The sequence below is a fragment of the Strigops habroptila genome, chromosome 2, assembly GCF_004027225.2.
Source record: "Strigops habroptila isolate Jane chromosome 2, bStrHab1.2.pri, whole genome shotgun sequence".
Taxonomy (NCBI): domain Eukaryota; kingdom Metazoa; phylum Chordata; class Aves; order Psittaciformes; family Psittacidae; genus Strigops; species Strigops habroptila.
This window is the reverse complement of record NC_044278.2, coordinates 36,899,829-36,921,479: the sequence shown is the minus strand read 5'-3', so window position 1 is coordinate 36,921,479 and position 21,651 is coordinate 36,899,829. Positions and strand designations below refer to the sequence as shown.

General features: G+C 42.1%; 1 protein-coding gene across 2 annotated transcripts in view; it reads left to right on the top strand.

The window, feature by feature from the left end:
• Positions 1-3,544, top strand: part of OTC (ornithine carbamoyltransferase) — a 30,122-nt gene extending 26,578 nt beyond the window's left edge. For both annotated transcript variants that reach the window (XM_030472616.1, XM_030472606.1), the window contains exons 9-10: positions 192-329; positions 2,324-3,544. In XM_030472616.1, coding sequence (XP_030328476.1) covers positions 192-329; positions 2,324-2,383 — 198 coding nt within the window. In that variant the 3' untranslated portion in view covers positions 2,384-3,544. The remainder of the gene's footprint in view (positions 1-191; positions 330-2,323) is intronic.
• The last annotated feature ends 18,107 nt before the right edge of the window (positions 3,545-21,651 follow it).

Here is a 21,651-nt window from a genome sequence, read left to right as displayed (position 1 = left end):
AATTCCCATCTTATTCACAAATGAGGAACTCTTTTTGCAGTCAGTGGAATCCTTCTGAGTTCATCACACAAGTAACTGAAGTGGGAGCCAATACAAAATTTTTTAGCCTTTTTACTAGTTAAAGATTTTATTAATGTCCTCACATGGGTATTTTTTTATTTATTTATTTTTATACGCTTTTTGATCTACAGACTGCAAAATCTGCTGCTTCCAACTGGACTTTTTTACACTGTTTACCCAGAAAACCTGAAGAAGTTGATGATGAAGTATTTTATTCTCCACAGTCATTGGTCTTCCAGGAGGCTGAAAACAGAAAATGGACAATTATGGTAAAGAAAGAAGATACCAGTAGTTAGCAGTTAGGGTCAGCTTCTGTTCTACCTTACACTACAGGTTTGGATTCAGCTTAGTTCCTCATTAATACATATGTTTCAAATGCACACTACAGCACATCGCAATTTTGACTACAGGCAAGATATATCTGTGGCACAAATACTTCTGGACACAAATGTGACCTATTTTGATGTTAATCTGCTCTTGTTTGACCCCATTTTTATAACTAAGTGAAATCTGCAGTATAAACTGTAATTTTTTGGTATTTAAATCACTGGGTTTACTCTAAAGACTAACTCAGCTGCTCAATTTTAATACATGTTAAATGCTGAGGCCCCAAGGGACTGGTCTTAGAAACTTCGATTTCCCAAGCACTTAAAGCTTCTGCAGTTTTCTCTCAGGAAAAACTGCCACTGACACCAATGGGAACTTTCCCTGAGAAACAGCTCCAAGAGCAAAGCTTTGAAGGACCCTGAAAAGTTATGGTGTGGGTAATGCTGTGTGATCCATGGGAACCATGAGAGGACGTTGGCATTTAACATAAACCATAACTCTCCTCTCAGCATTCCTAGAATTTCAGAAAATTACTGCCAGATCTCAGTAGCCTGTTATTTATTGTTGACTTTAGGACCATCATGTTGACAAAAGCTAGTGAAAACTTTCAGAGGTGAAAAATACTCACCAGAAATGGCATTGTCGTAACTCTCAGATGAACTCTAGATGTGCTTTTAGCAAATAAGTGGTTGAGTATGGTATTTAGCAAAACCTCAGATTTTACATGGTCAAACGTATTAAGAAATTTGTGTTAAATTCATAGTTTTGGCCTTAAAATTCCAAAAAGTGATAACATTTTTTATTTTAAATTTTCAATGATTCTAATTGCCCTAAATCTTATTTAAAAAAAAAAAAAAAGAAAATAAACCCTTTACTGTGGGTTCCAGCTGCACGTTTATTTTTTTTTATGGTGAGAAAACCATCATATTTGTGTTTTATCAAGCTATAAAAATAATGAATGCCTGGGTTTTGTGTATCTATTATTTTCTACCACTTTCAGCTCAGGCAGCAAACTGGAACATAAATTATTTGCTCAGCTGTAGCCCCAAACAGGGCCGAGTGCAGGTACAACATGGGTAGCAGCGAGAAGCTGCACAGCTGGATGTTCAGTCCTCACTGTGTGGTTGGGACTGCCTCTCACTCTGAGGGGTGCTGAAGGGAAAGGCAACAAGATCACAACCCCTGAACCTCTGTAAATCTAGTTCTGGACCAAAATAACAGTTTGCAGTCAGACACTGCTGTGAAATCACAACAGTGTGAACCTGGTAATACCTTGTCAAAAGCAAGCATGGGGCTTGTTGTGTACACAGGTGTGGGGAGGCCAACAGAGCTGCTACAACACCATGTTTTATTTAGCTGACATTCCCAATATTCTCATTTCACAGCCATACCTGTTTGTTGTAGTACTAGAGGAGGGCAGGAGGGGTAGATGACACACTATTAACCTCAGTGAGGATTTTTCATGTTATACCTCAGAAAGTATAGCTAAACTGGGATGAATTTCAAAGTCCTTATTCTAATATGGCTCTCATGGATGCTATTGGAAGTTCTGCTGAAATCCACAGGCAAGCCCATACGCTTTTTGCGCACCTACAGAGTTTTCTATCAGTAGCTGAGGACAGAATATAACACATCAAAAAAAGGCCTCAGCGTTTGATCTAAATGCTTTGTCTGAATTTCTCCTAGGCTGTGCATTAATATATTTTGTCCACACTGAGAAAACCTATCAGCTACAATACAGAACATCGTAACTGATTTTCAGCTCTTTCCTGATTCATCATCAGAAATCCTAGCAAATAAATCTAAGTGGGCAGTTTTTGTCAGGACAATAATTTTCAACACAAGACTTTAGAGCAGGAAAATATTTCCCCCTTATTTATTTTTATGGAGTATCTGTTTCCAATGTGAGTGGATTTTTTGTTTCCTTCTCCTCTAGGCTGTCATGGTTTCCCTGCTGACAGATTACTCACCACAGCTACAAAAGCCTACGTTTTGATGCTTGTATTCCTGCCAAGAGAAAAAAATTCATCATCGGCAGAATATTCTGGTCTGCAAATACACAGATCTTCTTCAGAAAGGATCAAAGCAATGAATGGTTCTTTAATAAAACCGTAAAGTTAGCTGTATAATATTGCATTACATCTGTGAAAATGTTCAAGACAATAAACACCATTGCCAAAGCTGCTTTTCATCTCAGTGCTCCAGGCTGGATATCCTTTCTAGTGGTCAGCATCGCAGCAAATGTTCCAAGGTTGTACTTAAATGATTGGCTCTGCCAGCATCAGAGGCACAGCATAGTCAACACATAGCTGTGTTGGAACTCGTATAGTGTAATATGACAGACATAAACTTCTCCCTAATCCTGTGCATTTAATTGGTGATCTCAGGAAGTCTGTGCAGAGAAGCAGTGCTTTAGTTTCCCTTGGTTGCCCACGCTTCTGGCACCCTGGCTTCTGTTTCTGTCCTCCAGCCAACCACCAGTTCCTGCTCTTGTTTGACACCAAAAATATAGAGACCTTGTGAGCATCATCTCCCTCCATGACATTCCTGTGGGCTGGCACAGGAGGATATTGCTGTGGAACCAGAATAGGGCAGCTTCTGATAAGTTGGAAGCAGCAGAGATGGATGGCTGGAAGGAACCAGTTCATTCTTTGTCCATCTCCCCTAAGCCTTCACTCCCTAAACAGAATTTTGGCTAAAGAAGCAAATTTTCTATTTCTTCTTTTCTAAGAAAACATGAGGACACTATAGGATGGAACAATATACACAGCTCCTTTGTGGAAAGAATTTGCTGCATTTTTTCTGGCTCTGTAACAGGTTTCAGCTAATCCTTCTCAGTAGTAAACAAAGAGATTCATGACATTTATCATTTTTATGATGGCTGGATGTGTGTGTTTAATATTTCAGGTAAAGCTTTGAGTACTAGTAAAAACCACCTTCTTTCTAACTAACTAATTCTGATTAGTTTCAAGAATCTGTTGATTTTTTTTCCCCCACTGTAATACTGGAACAATGTCTGTGATTTTTAAAAAATTCTGCAAATGGGTTTCCATTCTCTGACCAGGTGCAAAACACTATTTAATTCCTTTCAAAATTGGAGTGCTGGACCACACAGATCACTGAAACAAAAATAAAAATACCTTTCTTTATCTACCCACTTATGATTGATCTGTTGTTTTTGCAGGCATTTGTGTGCCTCCTGTTAAAATTAACACTTCCCATTACAACATTACAAAGGCTTCAACAATGCAGTGATCATTTACACTTCAGCAGAGATCTAGCTGTGTCAATGATGGAGGAACAGGGTGTGCTAGAAATCAAAGTTTTACTTCCCAATTTAGAATGTGGAGGAAATACAATATATTTCTGGTTGTAATGGGTTCTGCTTTGTGAATTTGGTTCCAATGCAGCAAGATATTTAAAAATATGGTTGGTCACCTTGGAGGTAGTGAGCTGTTGAAGTGCTTTGATTGTAGATATACTTACTAGCCTGGGTTTAGTGCTACCTGAGAGTAAGACAAAGCATTTTGCTAGTCCTTTCATAAAAACTGCATTAGTATCAGTTTTATTGTGTTGATTAATGTACTATCAGTGAAGTTGTGCAGTTTTATAAAAACAAAGCTGTATTGTGAAGTGTTTCATGGGGAACAGATTAACAATTTTCTGCTACGCTTTTGCTTCTCTGTGCTCTGATTAGAGCTAACGTGCATCTAGGTTATTGCAGACTCTTTTAATACTTAGGAATCTGAGCAGGATGCCAGACATCTGAATCCCCTGGACATTTTTAAAACACATGCATAGATCTGCTGCATAGCACATGAGCAATGGAGTCAAACATTTCTAGGGGGGTATTTTCATATGGTTCCGTTCCTCTGTGAACATACACAGCAAAGGATTACAGTCCTTGCTCTATCTTGCACAAACTGCTCACAACATCAGCTATTCTAATGCCTTTTAAAAGTACTGGGTGGACTTAATGCACATTTCCTGAGCTACTGACCATTGTGTGGAAGCACTGAATGTACCACACACTTCTGCAAATGTGATACCCAGTGCATGTGCTGTGTACTGGGAGCCAGGCACATCCCAGCAGGGCAGAGTTACTGAACATGTGCAGGCTGTCTGCGCAGTGCATGCAGAGCAGATCTGACACTTCCTGGAGACATTGGGCTGGTACCAAACAGGCATGTAAGTTTCTGCTCCAGGGACCCAGAAGTATGGTATCCTGAAGGGTTTCTCTGCTGCCTGAAGGGACTTTCGCTACCTCCCCATGCAGCAGAAGAGCACTGAGAGGCTTAATCCACTTGCGCAGGTGAAGCATCCTGGGATTGCTGGGTGGTAGCTGTGATAGCGTGCATGATTGTATTATTATGCCATCCAGGCTCCTCATGAATTCATTACTTGAATTTACAAGTGATGACTGCAAAGGTAGTGAGTAAAGGAAACAGCAATAATGTGGAAAGATTTTCTGGAGGGAAAAAAGTAGTTATCAGCATTCAAGGGGCTTAAAACAAATGCATAACAGGTAGCAGTCACTAATAGCGTACAGTGTTTTTCATTATATTTATTATGCTTTAATCAGTACAAGTGCTGTTTTCATTGGTGAGTGCACTTGAATGATAGGGTGTTGCTTTCTCTATCTTTTCACAGAGGATCCTGCCTGGCTCCCTAGGATGCTGCCTAGGATTTCCTTCCACAAAAGGGCCGCTCCTCTGTTTGACCTAGAGAACAGCCCTGAGCCAGTTCGGGTCTATCAAGTCTTACCCACATCTGACTGATGCAGTAACCCCCCGCTCCAATATCTGATCTTCATGCATTTGCACTGCTGTGTTCTGGTCCCTCTCCAGGACCATGCACCAGCAAAGACAGCTGCCAGCCCAATCTCACCTGCTCAGAGGCACAAAGGGAAGACTGATCCCCCTGCCCCCTTCCTTCTCGCTGTGGGGCTGGTTGTGTGCTACCACTGCATGTACCACCACATCCAGACCTCATACACAGACAGGCACAGTGGTTGTGCTTTGTCCCGGGGGGTATATGCATGCTAACTTCAGTGCCCAAAGCCCAGCCACAGCTCCAGAGCCAGCACTAAATCTGGCCTTGATATGACCAGGGTAAGACTGATCCCAGCTGCAGTCCTGAGGGAGGATCAGGGGCCCAGAGGTACTCTAGCATCATTTTAGGCAGCTGAGGGTCTTGGGGACATCTGCACAGACCTGTCAGATGTGATGCAGGACTGATGGGGCACATAGAGCAGAAACTGGTGGCTAGCAAGGACATCTTACAGCACCTCAGATGGCCGTAGGTCTGTGCTTTGTCCTCCTATCCGCAGTATTTTCATGGCCTGTTAGAGGATTACTCCTCTTCTACACCTAGAGTTAGAAATGCATATTGCTTGTTAGCAATTTACACACTCTGTAAACACTTGTTCTGCAGCTCGCTACCAGCAGTGGTGGGATTCTTTGGGTACCCTTATATAATCTCTTGAAAGTGATCTAACATCAATTAGATATTCAGTAGAGGAAGAGGGGCTAAATGCTTCTCTATAAATTTCTCAAGGAGTAAGAACAACATTTTTTCCCTCTGTACTACAAAGCTAAGAGACAGCACAGTAACTACAGCAGGTGAGAGGCATGCAAAAAGAATTTACTGATAATTAATATCTCCAAGAATATGAGGGACGGTAGTTTAGAAGAGACTGAGTGGGGAGCCTGGATAATCAGGAGGGAGCAAAGAATAATTCTCAAACAGAATTAAATATTTTGGTTGCACCAGCTTACATCAGAAATGACACTGGGAAAAAATCTGCAGCAGATTTACTCGTTTTCTGGTAGCACAAGCAGCCCTCTGTGAGAAGCTGAGCTGCTAAAAGGGAAATACAGGAAAAATTAGATGCGAACTGCAAGGACCCAGGTTTGGTTGCGTGAAGCCCTCCAGAACTCCTGAACTAATGTTTATCCCTCAGAAGACAGGCCAGTAAGTCAGCCATAATGATTTTGCTGCTTTTCGCATTTTGAGAAAGGAAGGAGGAGCTGCATGAAGGTCTGAGCGATGCACCGAGCTGCTCCGTCAGTCTGGGGAGAGCTTTCATGGCTGATTTGGAGTATATTGAGCTTAGTTTTGTTTTCCAGGAAAGTGTAATACTGGTGGAAAGTCTGAAAAACAGACTTCACACAAAGGGAATGGTTTCTTCTTTCTTCTGGGTCTCCCATTACTCAGTTAATCACTTGGTTAAGGTATTGAGCAAATAAACAGTGCTTTTTGATTATTTTGCCATGGCTATTCATCCAGCTGCCTTTCAAATGCAGAGCCCAGAGTTTCTGGGTCTTGCCCAAGGTTATGTGTACAGAGAGACTTCATAAGCCACAATAAACATTTGATTCAGCCCAGCATTTGCTGTCATGACTAATGGGATACAGCTATTTGCAAGGCTATTTGATTCTTACACAATCTTGTTACCAGCTCTTTGAAGAAATCCCAAACCTTTGTGGCCTCTGTAAATGCCGATGATCCCTTCCATGCGTATGTGTGTAGAGGATATTTCTCCAGGGGCAAGCAATCTGAGGTGACTCCATTCAGAGAGCAGATCTTTCACAACCACAGTCAAAGCATTGCCTGGCCGGGCCAAATCCCTTGGAAAGCTCTTTGTGGTCTGCATTATACGTTGGAGGACTATTGAATTCTGCTGCTCTCTAATGGGCCTGTTTTAAGGGGATTGGCACTCGTGCAAAGTAGGCTCCAATACAAGCATAATATATCTAGAAAGAGGGACGAGCATCACAACTGCAAACTTTGCTGATCAAAGTTACTTGGTTTAGCCAAGACTTGATTCCCACTGTGAGGAACAGCAGTGATAGCTGGAGAAAAGTACTAAAGACTGGGCAGGGCAGATGCAGGTCACACTTAGTGATTGAAAATAATGTCCGCTGGAGAGAGAAAGCTGAACTACTCATACAGGTTAAGGGACTTCACAGGTCCCTCTCCAGCTCATAGCCAGTAAGTCCAGCGTGTCACACCTGACTGACTTTCGTTCTCTCCAACATCCTCATCTGAAATGCTCACCTACTGTCTGAACGTGAGGTGGGTGTTCTCCATGGGACACACCAGGGTCCCATTCATGGACAATTTGGATTAGTGGACACAGAGGAGCACGCCGTGACTCCCCAGCTGCTCACATGGCCCGATTCCCTGCCGGTGGGAAGCAGGGTGATGGGGTAGGGTGTGCAGTCGGTTTACTGTCCCAGCCCTGGGAGGTGGGAACCCTGCCATGCCCCCAGGTACAGCACACAGGATCCACAGCCACTTTGCGTGCCCCAGCATGGGGCACCCATTTCTGAAGGTAAAGACCAGGCTGACCACAGTAACACCAGCTCAGTGATTTTAAAACACCTGGTTAGGGGCGGCCCACACAGTGCAGAAAGTCATCAGGCAGAAACCAGCTTCTGTTTGCAGCGTGAAATGGAGGTCATAGCCCTTCCTATTCTGCTGTCTATGCTCTGCCTGAGCTGAATGTGGCCTAGGTGTTTATTGTGCTGAAGGGTTGTGTTTGACAAACTGCCAGCCACTGCTCCCTGGGTTCTCTGACAGAGACAGCGCCCATGGCTACTGTTGCTTTCACTCAGGTAATGAAGAAAGAAAACCTGTGAGACCCTGAAACAAGAGACACTTTATTGTGCACACAGAAAAATGTGCAAGTACAGGCAGCTTCACAAAAGCCTTTGCTTAGGTGTCCCCACAGGGCTGTAGAAGACCCAGGCTAGAAATGCAGGTAGAAGAGTGCTCCCCTCACATGCTATCCCCTGCCAGAGCAGCCTGCCGTGCTCTCCAGTGCCGTAAGGAGGGGATTTGCACCCCCCTAATCCCCTGGAAGGCTCTCCTGCATGCCTGGGGCATGCTCTCCCCAGCAAATGAGTTTCAGCCCCACAAAGCCTTGCTTCTTTCTGCAAACTGCTCTGCTCAAGAGCATCAAAAGCAGATGGCCCTGTCCCACTGATGGGCTGATCCATACCCTGCACCCTGCTGCTTTGCTGGCGGGCCAGGCTGCCCCGGGACCCCTTGGCTAGTGCTGTGGTGCTGAGCCCCCACCCCACTGCAGCCTCGGCAGCAGGGAGGTTTGCACCCATCCTGCAAACCTACCTGTGTGGGGCACCCCAGGGATGGCACCCACAGATGGTGCATTGCACTTTCCCTCGGCAGACTAGGATGTTTTGTAACTGATATCATTTGATGGATATTTGCTTACTTTAGGAGTTCAGCTAATTGAAACACCCAGCACCACAGAATCCCTGCATGAGTCACCACAAGCTTTAATTCCCACTCTGCAGCTCAGATTTCTGATTTACATCCCAGACCAGTTCTGGGGGATTTCTGAGGACCGGGCACTAGAGACTGAATGATACATGCACTTCTCTGGAGGGTTTCCCTCTGGTGGGGCAGCCCTGTGGGCTCCTCCAGGTCACACTGCCTCCAAAGGGAGCAGGGGCAGGAACCATGGGGGGCATTCGAAGCGCTTTAAACTCAGACTGACTTCAAGCAATAAAATGTCTTAATCCCAACCCAGCAATTACAGAACACACCCAATGTGGTGAACTATACATATGCCTTATAGGCATATAATCCTATAATGCAGAGCCACAGATAGTATGATCTACAAAGGAAGAAGTGAGAGCTTTCAGATCCCCCTTTCTTACTCTTCTCTGCTGTGACACAACTGGGTCTTTCTTAAATCCATTTGTAACCCTGAATTTCCTGTGTTTTCTGCAATTACGAAAACCCATGTTTTACTTTAAATTGCTTACACATTCTTGCAATAGGAGTAATTTCTAAAAGTGTAGCCAAGTAATTTGATTTTGAGAAGTGCTGTAGAAGAGACAAGGGTAGACACATATAATTTGTCTCCTACCAGCTTTATGAGTGTCTCTTTCTCAGAAAAGGTAACAATTTCACCCAGAAATAATTCTGTTAGACATGAAATATCAGAGCTGTGAATCACTGGGCATTTCAGAGCATCACTTCACAGCAGGAGAGCATCTGAAAACTGCACCAGAGACAGAGGTTTAATTCTTATTGTAGCACTAGGGAGGAAAATGCAATCAAAAACAGCTATAGGAAGTTGCAGTACAACAGAACTATTTATTTTACTAGTTGCCTTCCTGGGAAAAGGAAACCAGGAGATTATAGTTATTCTTCCAGCAATACTGTTGATATGTTCAAGGTAGTAACTAGGATTCACAACGCTGCAATTAAGGACTCAGGGAAACATGTTAAATAAGTTCCTCTCAAAGACTGTATTGTCGTCTTCACACACACGTTGCTTTTAGGTATCCATATAGCAGGATAATAGCTGGTTCTGCCAAGGAACATCTTTTCTGATGTTCTGAGAGGGCAGTGAGACCAATCTGTATCAGAGGTTTGTAAAGGCAGAACGGATTCTGAATTGTGGGGGTAGTCAGTTATCGTCAGGTTGAAGGCTTTAGCTCTGACTACATCTGAAGGTCACTCGTTCTTTGTTCCCATCTCTGCAGCTAGACATAACACCACTATTTCAACATACAACACTATGGGAGCTCCCCTCCCACAAAGGCAGTCCTTGAGGTTGTCACTAGTTAGCCAGGGCAGTTGCTTCATCTGTAACTTTTAGGACTTGCCCCATTCTGCCATGGGATAAAGCTGTTTCCCTGTGCCCACTGCTAATTCTCAGGACCACAATGAGTTTTCTTACTCTTCCCAGCGCTGAGGTGGATAGAAGAAGGAGAATAAGCATGTTTATTCTGAGCACTGTGTGTTGCAAATGACAATAATTGGGGGCCTGCTGAGTTGCCAGGCTAATTTAAAGACATAGGACCTGACCTTCAGGAGAAATTTATTCGCATAAATTGCATGGACCTTAAGCACTCAGTATATCTGAAAGCTAGCACATGCTATTTTCTCCAGATTACTGCTGCCAGTGTAAAACAGGTGTCAAAGGCTATTATAAAAAAAAAAGGTGGCCCTTGCAGGTTGTTATGTCAAAGTCTAGGCATCTAAAAAGGATAATATGCTGAGTACTAGCCTTGCATGGCTTAACTGGATTAGCCTTTACACCCTAAATGTCTGGAATGTCTCCCAAAGAGGTAGAGAGTGCCTTTCCTTGAAACAGTCCTCTTTTTCGACCAGCTGATGGAGACCCATTGTTCACAGAGATGCCTGGTTACCTAATAAGATGATGAATTTGTAATACAGTGGCTGTTTACAGGAGCAGACATGGGACATGCTTAAGCACGAGCTTAAGCAGGAGGATAGGCTTAACCATGAAACCTCTGCAAAAAGTGGTGGCAGTTTCTTGAGCTGCAGTCCTGACACTCACTATTGAAACACTTTGCCAAGTCAGTCTTCCATCATAGAGCTCAGTCTTTCTTTAGGAAGCGTTTTGCTTCTCTCCAAGTTCTTCAGCAGGCTGCTGAAGTGAATACATGTCCTTTAATCCAGGTGTTCACCTGGTGAGGGGACAGAGTCAAGAGCCTACAAACTTTGGGGATCCTCCTTCCCAAGCATCTGAGTCTGTGACTGCCTGACACCCTGGGCTCCAGGTCTGACCAAGCTGCAGTGTGGGCACTGAAGTGCTTGTCAGGGGACTGTCCTGTAGCCAGGATCTTCTTTCTGGTTTTGGGTTGGTTTTTTGTTTTTTTTTTCAGAGACTCTCAGCACAGCCAGAATTATCAGAATCATTTGTGAGATGAACTGACTGTTCCTCCTCAGCTCATTCCCATCTCTCAGTCCTAGAATCTCGATGCATTTCTCAGCTTCCCAGGACACAGGAGTATAATACAGTGCAGAACAAAAGCCTGAAATGATTTTTCAAGGGAAAAAAACCCCACAACTAAATACTCTTAAATAATGAATACAATGTGTTGCTCCATTTATGTCATATATTGTCTGTAATCACAAAAAATAAGAGAGCAGTGATCCTGCATTTATCTGAGATGGAAGATTTTGGAACAGAATGCGAGCTGCCAGAGATGTTTGGGTCTATAGAGAAATGTCTGCATAGCAAAGAGGTAGATGTCCAGTTTGGCAGAAGACCTTGCTAAAATCATTCATGATGTATTTCCTGCATCTGCCTTAAACCTTCAGGAGGCCTTCAGCAGGTCTTTTGTCATTTCTCATGCTTTTTTTCCTTACACTTCAGCCTCTGCATCAGTGTTGGCACTGTGATGTCAGGAGAAATCCAAGAGGGATGCTCTTCTTGTCTCTGAATGCCATTTTGCATTCAAAGTGGTTGGTGGTCATCAGCAACGGACATGAGCCACTCCAACCATTTGTTTAAACATTCCTGGGCACTAATCCACACAAAGTTATAAACAGTGTGATCTATGATGTGTGCATGTAAGTGTAGGAAAAAAAGGACAATCTGGAGAATTGTGCTGAGATGATGTATGTCCTTGCTAGAAATGTGTTGAGTTTGTAAAGGCTGGGCAAAAATAAATAAGAGGGGGAAAATTCACTGGTTCCCACCTGCCTCCTAACAAATAAATCACAAAGGCTTTCCATGCCTCCCTTGAGATATTTAATTTGCTCTGCTCTCCCCCCAGCCACAATGAAAGAGGCTTTTCTTCCACTTGAACTGACCTTTGGCAAACATTTCCCTTTCAATTAAGATCTGAAATGTCCTTGTGGACCACTCGTGCCGGAGACAGTGGGAAGAAGGCTCTCTGAAGCCACTCAGACACGAATCAGGACAGAGAATAATTACTTGAATTCATAAGGTTAATTCCAGTCTAGACGAAGGCAGAGATAAGTCATTTAGAGGTCTCCATCAGAGAACAATGTTTGTCTTTCTGGGCTCTCTGGTCTCCCTGTGCTTGCTGCTTACTATATACTATGAATATTTCTCTCATGGACTGTTGAGCAATTACTGTGTCTGAGCACTAGGCTTGCTTTCCTCATGCCATCATCAGGTTGATAGTCCAGTGTGAGCCTCTTAGGTATGAGACTTTGACTGTGGCTTGACCTGGCTCACTGGAGTAAATGGAAAGCTTCCTGTGGAGAGCAGGGTGTTTGGCACCAGGAAATCATTGCCTGAGTGAGCTAAACAAAATTTATTCAAAACATACATCAAAAATTTGCTGCATGCAAACTTAAAGGTGAAGCCTAGGTTGACTTAATATACAGTCTTAATAAAAATGGCCAAGATAACTAACTAGAAGAGGTAAAAAAACCCCATCAGATTAATGATTGAAGGAACTTCAGAGGGTAGACTGAGCATGTTCTTATCCAGACTAAGTTCTCCAGATTTTGCACATTCTTGCAAAGGGGCCAATATTGCAGGCAAATTACTGACTGGAGACCAGCTATGTGGTGTGCTGTGAAACACTTGGGTTTCCCCACTACAATTATTTGGGTGTCGTGGCACTACGGTGTCAAGTCAGCTGTATGAACAATGGTGTCAGTGTTGGGATGGTTGAAGGATGAGGTATGAGCTTGGCTTGTGAAAAGAAGTAGCATCTTTCAAGACAAGGTTTTATCTCACAACCAAAACTATCATATGCTCCTGTGCAAGGGTAAGTGAAATGGGACAAACAGTGGCCCAGCGCTCATGCATTTCTTGGTGGGTGGCACATATGCTACATGCCTGTCCACATTCTTAAGTCCTAAGCCTCCTAACTGGCTATGGTGTAATCAGTATTACATCATTGCTGAAATTTTTTCTTTCTTTGGCTTTGGCAGTTCTGCCTGTCTCAAGACCTCTTTCTTTTTCTCTGCTTATTCCTTTAATGTTTCTTGTCATCGCTTCTTCTGTTCTTCTTTCTTCCTTTGAAAAGAGTAAATCATAGTACATTGGTCATCTTCTCTGCATCCCGACTACGTACTCTTATGTGCTTATAAGAGTGACTCATTAACCTGAAAGTCACATGATTGAGCTAAAATTTCAATATCTTTTGCATCTTACTCCCTTTGCCTTAGTTGTCACTGTTCTTCTTGACTTCAGTGGTCTCCCATTGACCACTCTTCTTGTCTTTCAGGTCCCCTCTAAGGTGAATTCTTACAGCTTCAGTTACTTGCTGTGCCCAACATGATGTTGGCACATCAACTGTGATGGAAATTTACCAATCCTTCCTCCTCTTGGCCTTCCTTTCTCTTGGCCACTTAAACCTAATGCATGTGCACTGATAAAGCGATTTCCTTCCCTGTTTTATCCTTTTCTGCTGCTGTCTTCTGTATAATTACATCAAGCACAAATATTCTCTGTTTCCTTTCCAGGTTTCTATCTGTTCATTCATTTTAATGACTTGTTGATTTGCATCCTCTCTATGCCAGGAATTCTAGCCTCATTTGCCTGGATATCCAGTTTCCCACTGAGTAAACACATGCTTTCTTCATTGCGGATGGAAGACCCTTTGGATACTAGTCTTTAAAATCTGTATCTGATCATTTTGCTAGGCATTTTTACTGTGCTGCCTACACAACAGTGCCAGTAAGCATGATTATGCAGGCATCCAAAGAAATAAAAAGGCCTATTCTGTGTATTTTTTTGCCCACACATTTACATGTATGTGACTGAACTATTCATAGATTTGCTTCTATGTGTGTGATTTGCCTAAACAGGATCAAAGTAATTGAGGAGACACTGTGAGTAAGTATATAAATAGCTGGTCTGTGACTTAAGTTTTGATGGCACAGCTTTGGCATGCTTTGAAAAGTCACCTGCTTGTGTCTCTGTTTCCTTATCTTTGAAATGGGAATGATTTTGCTTACCCAGTTTACCAAGTAATTTGAGACCAAGTCATAAAATGTGCTATGTAATAACCATACAGTGTTGTTTTTCCTGTCCCATTCTTCCTCATTATGTGTCACACCAACTGGTTTCATCTGCTGGTACATTAGACCATGGACGTCTGAAGGAATCCTGTGTTTTTCACTGTATGATGGCAGAGGCATTGCAGTGCTCTGTAACTTTCAGGTCCTAATGCAGCACAAACAACAGTGATATTAAAAGCACCTCTCCTGGAGCTATGGACAGTGCTACAAAGGGGAACGCTAAGTGTCTGCACTATATAATGGGGATCTAAAGCAATTTCTTGTGACATTTTATAGTCTGACAGTTGCCTGAAAGAGACCCCATATGGGATGTAAATTGCATGTGTTGCTGCCATATGCTTGGGGAAGCAAGATCCATTTGTTCTTTTAGAATAGAGAAGCCTGCTGAATTCAAACCAGAAGTCAGATACGCATCATGTTCATCTCAGCTTGTGTTAGGGCTGTAGCAGTTCTTTATTCTTCTGCTTTTGAGCGCTGCGTAAAGCTCCATTTGGTGTAGCTGAGATTCTATCACAGGGAACTCGTATATTATTTTTAAGGGATGTATCACATCGTGGTTGAAAACTGTATTTTCACTCCAAGGAAACCATATGAGCTCCCCCATATAACATATGAAGCCAAATTAAGGCACAAACCTGACTCCATGAATTTCCTGGCTTCATGAGTGTTCCAGTCACTTACATGGGGGCTGAATTTGGCCTGGGATGCACATTAGTACACTGGATTGCTATTTGAAAGCTAAGAAGTTTCTGTTCAATCTTTTAAAGATTTTTATCCTTCTCTAGAAATTCACACGAAAGATAGATAGAATGGGTAGGAAGTCTGAATTTTCTCTATTCTCTGTTTCTATGTTCTGATGCCTTACAGTTTTTAGGGATTCTTGTTCCTTGTTTGAGATCTGTAACAGTTTTACAGCTATGCATAAATAGAAGAAATAGCAACTGGGGAGGAACTGAAACTGCCAGGCTGAACATCTCCATTAGTAACATGCACAAGATGCTGATCTTACCTGACCCCTGCTCTAACTAAAACCAAGACAATTTTTCCATAGCCAATTGTGTTCTGAAAGGAACAGCACAATAGTTCAGGCCCTTAACAGTATCTGTACTTCCTAATAGCACCTTTATCCCTTTGTTTTGGTTTTGTTTTTTTTTTTTTTCTCTTTGGCCCTGAGCCTTAAGAATCATGAAGCAGAAACAGCATGATCCTAAGAGAATATTTTCCCTCTGGAAAAGAAGTGCCAGGCTGTCCCAGTTAAAATTTTTGCAAGATCCATGTACTAGATCGTAAGAAAACTGTTACGCTTCCAAAATACCTCTTATTCAGGTGTCATCCGAGGTTAAGAGGTTTGCAAGCATTCAGCAGCTGCATCAAACAAGATGCCGCAGGGCAGATGTAGGCTAGAGACAAAAGCAGGCATTTCTGAGAGAGACGCATTTAATCCTGATGTGGATATCCAATGCAGTCCAGAGGTAACATGTCTTAGACCCTGCTGTTACTTTCTCCTAGCTGTAAATAGTGTATACATGACCACTCCCCACCTGGACATCTCCAGTGAGAGGAGTCCCTCTCACAGTGTTTTAATCTGGGTTGCTGAAATTAACTGCTGCTTTGAAAACATGTGTGAATGGCTTCCCTTGGGTCAAAAAGTAAGTCTGCAACACAGCCCTGAGTAAAGGTTAAGACAACTCGGTTCATACACTAGTAATATCCCTGCCTCTGACTCTTCACCATGTTCTCATCTCTTTCATTGCTTGTTTTTGATAATGTGACCAAACGACACGTTTACTGTGAATGTTTGAGTCACTTGCTGTCTTTCATTTACATATTGATAAAAGTCGTAAACCATGAAATAGGCTAGTCTTGTATCATCCGTTTTTCCACCTTCCTGCAGGGATTTGAATATGTCTCCTGCAAAGAAATTTCAGGCAGTTTACCCACCTCTAAGCAAGGGCAAAGCATTCCTCCTTGTTCTCTAACCTACATATGGACTGCCAACAGAGAGCATTACACTCGCTGGAGCATTTAAGAGAGAGAAAAGAAAAAGCAAGCCAATATTGTGAAAAAACTCCCTGGAACAGAAAAAGGAAAACAAAACAATAAATTGGAAAAGAAAAAGCAACTAGAATGGGTTAAAAGGGAGTTTCCTATGAAAGCTTTCGAATGGAGCTTTTGTTGTATTTGGATGCTGTATACAGAGCAGAGACCTCAGGCTATGTCATGTGCTACATCCCTTTGGTCCCATTTCTGTGGCATGATAGTCATTGCTGTCTGCCTCATGGCTGCACCAAAAGCAGGGGCAGTCAGAAACCAGACATCCCGTCCCCGGGAAAGCTTCAGGGCTTCAAAACCCAGTTTCATTCTGAATCATAAATAAAAGTGACCATCACAGATTTTTTTCATAGAGAGATATGTTCAAACACTAAGGGAAAATTGTTTCCTTTGGACTTCATTCTACTTCATTTTGTGTTTATATAAAATAGCGGTGTGACATAAAAGCTGTTGCAAAAAGGTAAGAACAAAATGTTTCAACATCTTCTGCAAATATTTTAATGAAAGCCATATGTACCAGTAAAAAAATTCAGTTTTGTCAAACCACTGGGAAAAAAAAATCCCTCTAAAAAAGTCTGCTGTGTCTTTCCAATACATTCACCTACTAGTTAATATTAGGTATTGACCAATCAAAGATATGTATCTGCATGCTCCTCTTTCGATTTCCTTTCTGGAAGAAAGAAGGCCATCTAGTGATTTATGGAGGCCTATGAAGACCAATAGACTTTTTTTTCCAATGGAAACTACTCTGAAGATTTTTCATCTCTGTGTCATATCAGGATTTAGGCTTCAGAGACAAAAAGGAAAGTTGGTAGGAGAGTTAGAAAGGAGGTGCCGTAAAACAGCTGTGCTGGATGGTTGCAAATGAGTAAAGATTGACCTCACTAATTAAAACTAACCCAAGCTGAATATCAAGTATTTGTATAACATCATCACTTGCCATCCCTTTATTAAAATATCGTGGGACATAGGAGCCAGGCATTCATTGCATTCACACCTGAAAGCAGCAACACCATAGGCAGCAAGGAAGTAAAATCCCAGGTCATTCAGGAAAGTAAATATTCCTCTGTCTGTCTGTTGGTCATTTGTCCTCTCTTCAGTGGTCTCTTTAGCAATAGGTTAGCGTGGTAGAATAATGTATGTGGCTGAGCATTTGTGAAACTCTAATACTTGCTTAAGCCAGAAAATGAGCTTGTGCGCTATTTGACAATCCAGCAATTACTTACCATCATGTTACTTTCGTTTGGAAAGAAACAATGATTACAGGAAAGTCACAACACACTGCATTAACAAAGCATTTACAATGCTTTTACAAAGTACATACTATTTTACAAATCGATCTGTAAATATATCCCTGAGTAAGGAGATTCAAATTGAGACTTCATTTAGGGAACACCTCCTTTGATTAAAGAAATATGCTCCTGAGAACAGCTGGAGCCATTTGCCAAGATAAATCAGATGCTACTCTCAACTTTTACGGGTTGCTAAACCCATGAAATATATGGTATGTCTAGGATTTGTTGGCTGCATTCTTTTACTATGAACACAGATACTGCAGTTTGCTAACAAAGAAAAATGATGGACCCAGCAGACTATGGCAAAGGCATATCTTCTTTTCTCGTTCTTACTGATTAGTGCTGAGAGAAAACTGCTTTGGTGAAACCTCTGGAGCCTACTGATTTTTCCCATATTGGGCATGAGCTGAAAACAGGCCGTCTCTATTCACTCTTTTTACCTCTAGAAAGGAAAGTAAAGGAAATATCACCAATTTGTTTGTTTGTTTGTTTCTGTTTGTTTGTTTGGGGTTTTTTTTTTTTTTGTGTGGTTATGTGTTTGTTTGTTTGTTTGTTTGTTTTAATGTAAAGAAGAAGGTTCACTAGCTGTTATATATACCTGGAAGGAATAACTGATTTTTAGGAATGCTGCCTCAAGAGATGGTCTCAGGGACCAGTAAGTCCCTCATGTCTCTAGCATCTCCAAGTTTATCATAAGTGCATCTTTTCTGGACATCATCAACTTATTTAAAGGAAAAAAAATCACTTGTCTTAAAGATGATCAATGGGTTGCAAAAGCAGCAAAAGAGGAAATATATTGCATTATCTTTCCACCCTCTTCCCCTCCCACGCAGGATAGAGAATCTCCACAGAGAAAATTCTCACAGTTGCACCTGAAGACTCTTGGCAAGGGATCCATGAGGATATATGATCTATATCATCCAATGGTGAACTTACTTTGGGTGCTGGAGATAGAGATGATCAAGGATGAGGATGATGTAAGCAAAAAATAATACAGGCATAAATTAATAAATACAGAGGGCAGGTTTCAAAACATATATGAGGCATCACAAACGTATGCTGAAGAGGCACCACAAAAGGATAACAAAATGCTTTGCTGCTCTGTAATGTAAGTTCAGAACTCACAAGAAGCTCCATTTCCAAGCATCACTAGAAATGATCTGCCCAGTTTACATCTTGTTTCACTTTCCTGAAGCTTGTGGTTCTTGGGTGTGGTGGCTGCACAGGTAAAAGGAGGACTGTTGTACCTTGGGGACTTCACTGATCACCAGTGAGATGCACGGTGTTTTCTTATGGAGACCTTGCATTTTCTCCTTCTGTTGTTTTGTTTAGTCTCTGTTCTATTCATGTTACTGTTGTTCTCCTGCTAATCTGTAAGCTGCTTTGATATTCTCCCAGTTGAATTACCAGCCAAAATTCAAAGCGTGGCTTTTGTTGGCAGCTAGGAGAGAAATCACAACATTGCTTCATACAAAAGCATTTAGCCTTCTATTTTTTCCCCCTTTTCTTTGGCGTGGATAGAAAGCAATGGCAAATATATTACTAACAGGAATTGTGAAGTCTCCGGGAGATATTCTATTCAATTTGTGATTTCAATTCTGAATTTTCAGACTAATTCTCTTAGCAATTCCTCTAACTTTGCCTCAGGAGGATGGGAATTGTTCTGAATATTTTTCAAGAGCCATTTTAGCCAGTCAAACTATTATGCATGTTTAAAAGGAAAGATATTTCTTCCTTTCCCTCACCCACATTTCGTTTCAGCAATGACAACTACATAGCCTTTTGCTATGTGCAGTTTCCCAGTGACTGATGTAGCAGAAAGTACCACAGGTGAGCTTCAACACACCTGCACTGAGAACTTGTCTTACTCCATGTTTATGCCAAACACAGAAAATTCCTTCATTAAAGTAATGACATTTTGAAAACAAATAGTACTGCTTAGACCAGTCAAGATTTACATTACGGATGATTTTAAAAGTAGTGTGGATCAAGATAGAGAAAAATCACCCATGTACAGAAATGAGCTATCCATTTGTTATCTTGGGTTGAAACCACAAGCATAATTAAAAGTTTCCAGAGAACCTTCTAGCGCCAATGGCACAGTATGGACCTGCCCGCTCTTGTGGAGGCCAAGGAACATGCATCTACATACAGGAAACAGCCTAAAGAAGATAAATCCATACATCTCTGTTTACACAATTTCTTTCTCTCACTCACTTGACCCCACTTTCACAAACCACACACATGTATATTCTTCCACCCTTTTTACGTATTTCACGTTTGACTTATGCCGATAGCTTAGACGAGCAAACAGTTCAAAAAGTCAAAGAAGCGGTGGTTTTTTTCCACCTACTGGAATAAGAAAACTTAGAAAACACTGTAACAATTCCTACTAACAATAGCAAAGAGTACTAACAATAGATGGCATCCTCCAAATAAAGATCAGGGCAAGGGGTGTGTTTTGGAGCATGCATAGGAGGGAAGAAGAGGTGCATTTTTAAAGACAGATAATTTCTGTGTTCTGATCATTACAGAAAAGATATTTTTTGAAAACACTCAGAAACCAGGAAAGAGGAGATCTCCATATCCTTCCCACAGTTCCTCTTTGTAGACTGGAAAGAAAGCAATATATGACATGTTTCTGAGGATGAGCCGTGTGCAGTTGTTCTCACACGGGTACAGTGACAGCACCAAAAAGCCTGAAGCAGATGGCGGGCATGTGGGTGGGGAGCGGATTGCTGAGATTCCAGGGGGAACAAAGGGAGAATCACTGGGTTATTGGGAGGACTGCAAATGTGCAGGGGCATGGCTCTGTATGTGTTTAGCCACCCTCTGCTGCACCAGCGTATGGGACACAAGCACGCCGGAGGGGTATCAGCTAGTGAGAGGAATGTGGTAGGACAATAATACTCTGAGATGATTAATAAGAGCATGGTGAGAGTTGCTGTTTATATCTAGTTATTCTTCTCCCCTGTGTTATGAATCATCTGATGCACCAGAAACTGAGAAAAGAATTGCAGTGGAGTGTGAAGTGCTCATGACTGTGTACTGATAAGGTAGCATAGCCCACAAAAGCTGGCACTTTGGTGAGCCCTGCAGATCTGTTCTCCTCTTCTTTCAGTTAGAAGTGCAAGCAAAGCATGTAACTGCTCCTCTCTGGCTAGCTCATGCAGGCTTTTGGAATTGGGAGTGCTGGGGCAGGAGGCTAGTGCATATCTAAATCTTCACTCAGCCCAGGTCTGGAAAGCAGGAAGAATGCACACACAGACTTGGAAGCTGGGAAATATCCCTAGGTCCTACAGTAAAGACACAGATCTGAAACTACAATTAGTAGACGGATAGATGAATCACAAATTCCGACAGTAGTCTGCTTTTTCACCAGTGCCTTCATCAGAAACCAGTAGCCCAAAGAGCTTGGGACACTGCAGAGCCTGCTGGAGAAAGACATATTTGGGACAAAAGAGTGGCTGTCATGCAGTCTAGCAAGAGGGAGATGAAACCATGTTACTATCCGGTTTTACATTCCCATTGTCAAGATGTTTGTTCATGAGCACAGAAATACAGACATCACAAAGAGATCAGGAGTTGCATTAGAGGTTCTGGTGGAATGACTAATAAGGAGAAAGAATTGAGAACCTAATCCTATTTCATATGCTCTTTTCTCTGTCCTCAATGTCTAAAATATCCCGCGTGTAGTTCTAGATAGCGTCAATGTCATCCTCTGTCACCAGAGACAGCAGGAGGTACTTGCACACAAAGACCCAAAGACTGGGATCACAACTCTGCATACAATATTCATTATCATGTGCATACACCCATGCTCAGAGATCTGCCTCTGAAAATAACACTCAAAATGAAGTCATTGCGAAGAAGAATAACCCAAGCATGTGCCAGCTCACAGTGATGTGAGGCCACTCACTGCAGGATCTGTGCTGCAAGTCACTGGCTTTTCAGATCAGTAGGCTCAGGGCGGGCTACCCTTACACTGGAGTCATGTTCTGTACCATGAAATGTCCTTTTTTTAACTTGTGGCACTTTTGCTAGAGGAACTCCCACTTAATACTGTAAATTTCTCACACCAGAAATATATCTGTAAACAGGTATTTGAGGAAGGCATGTCTGA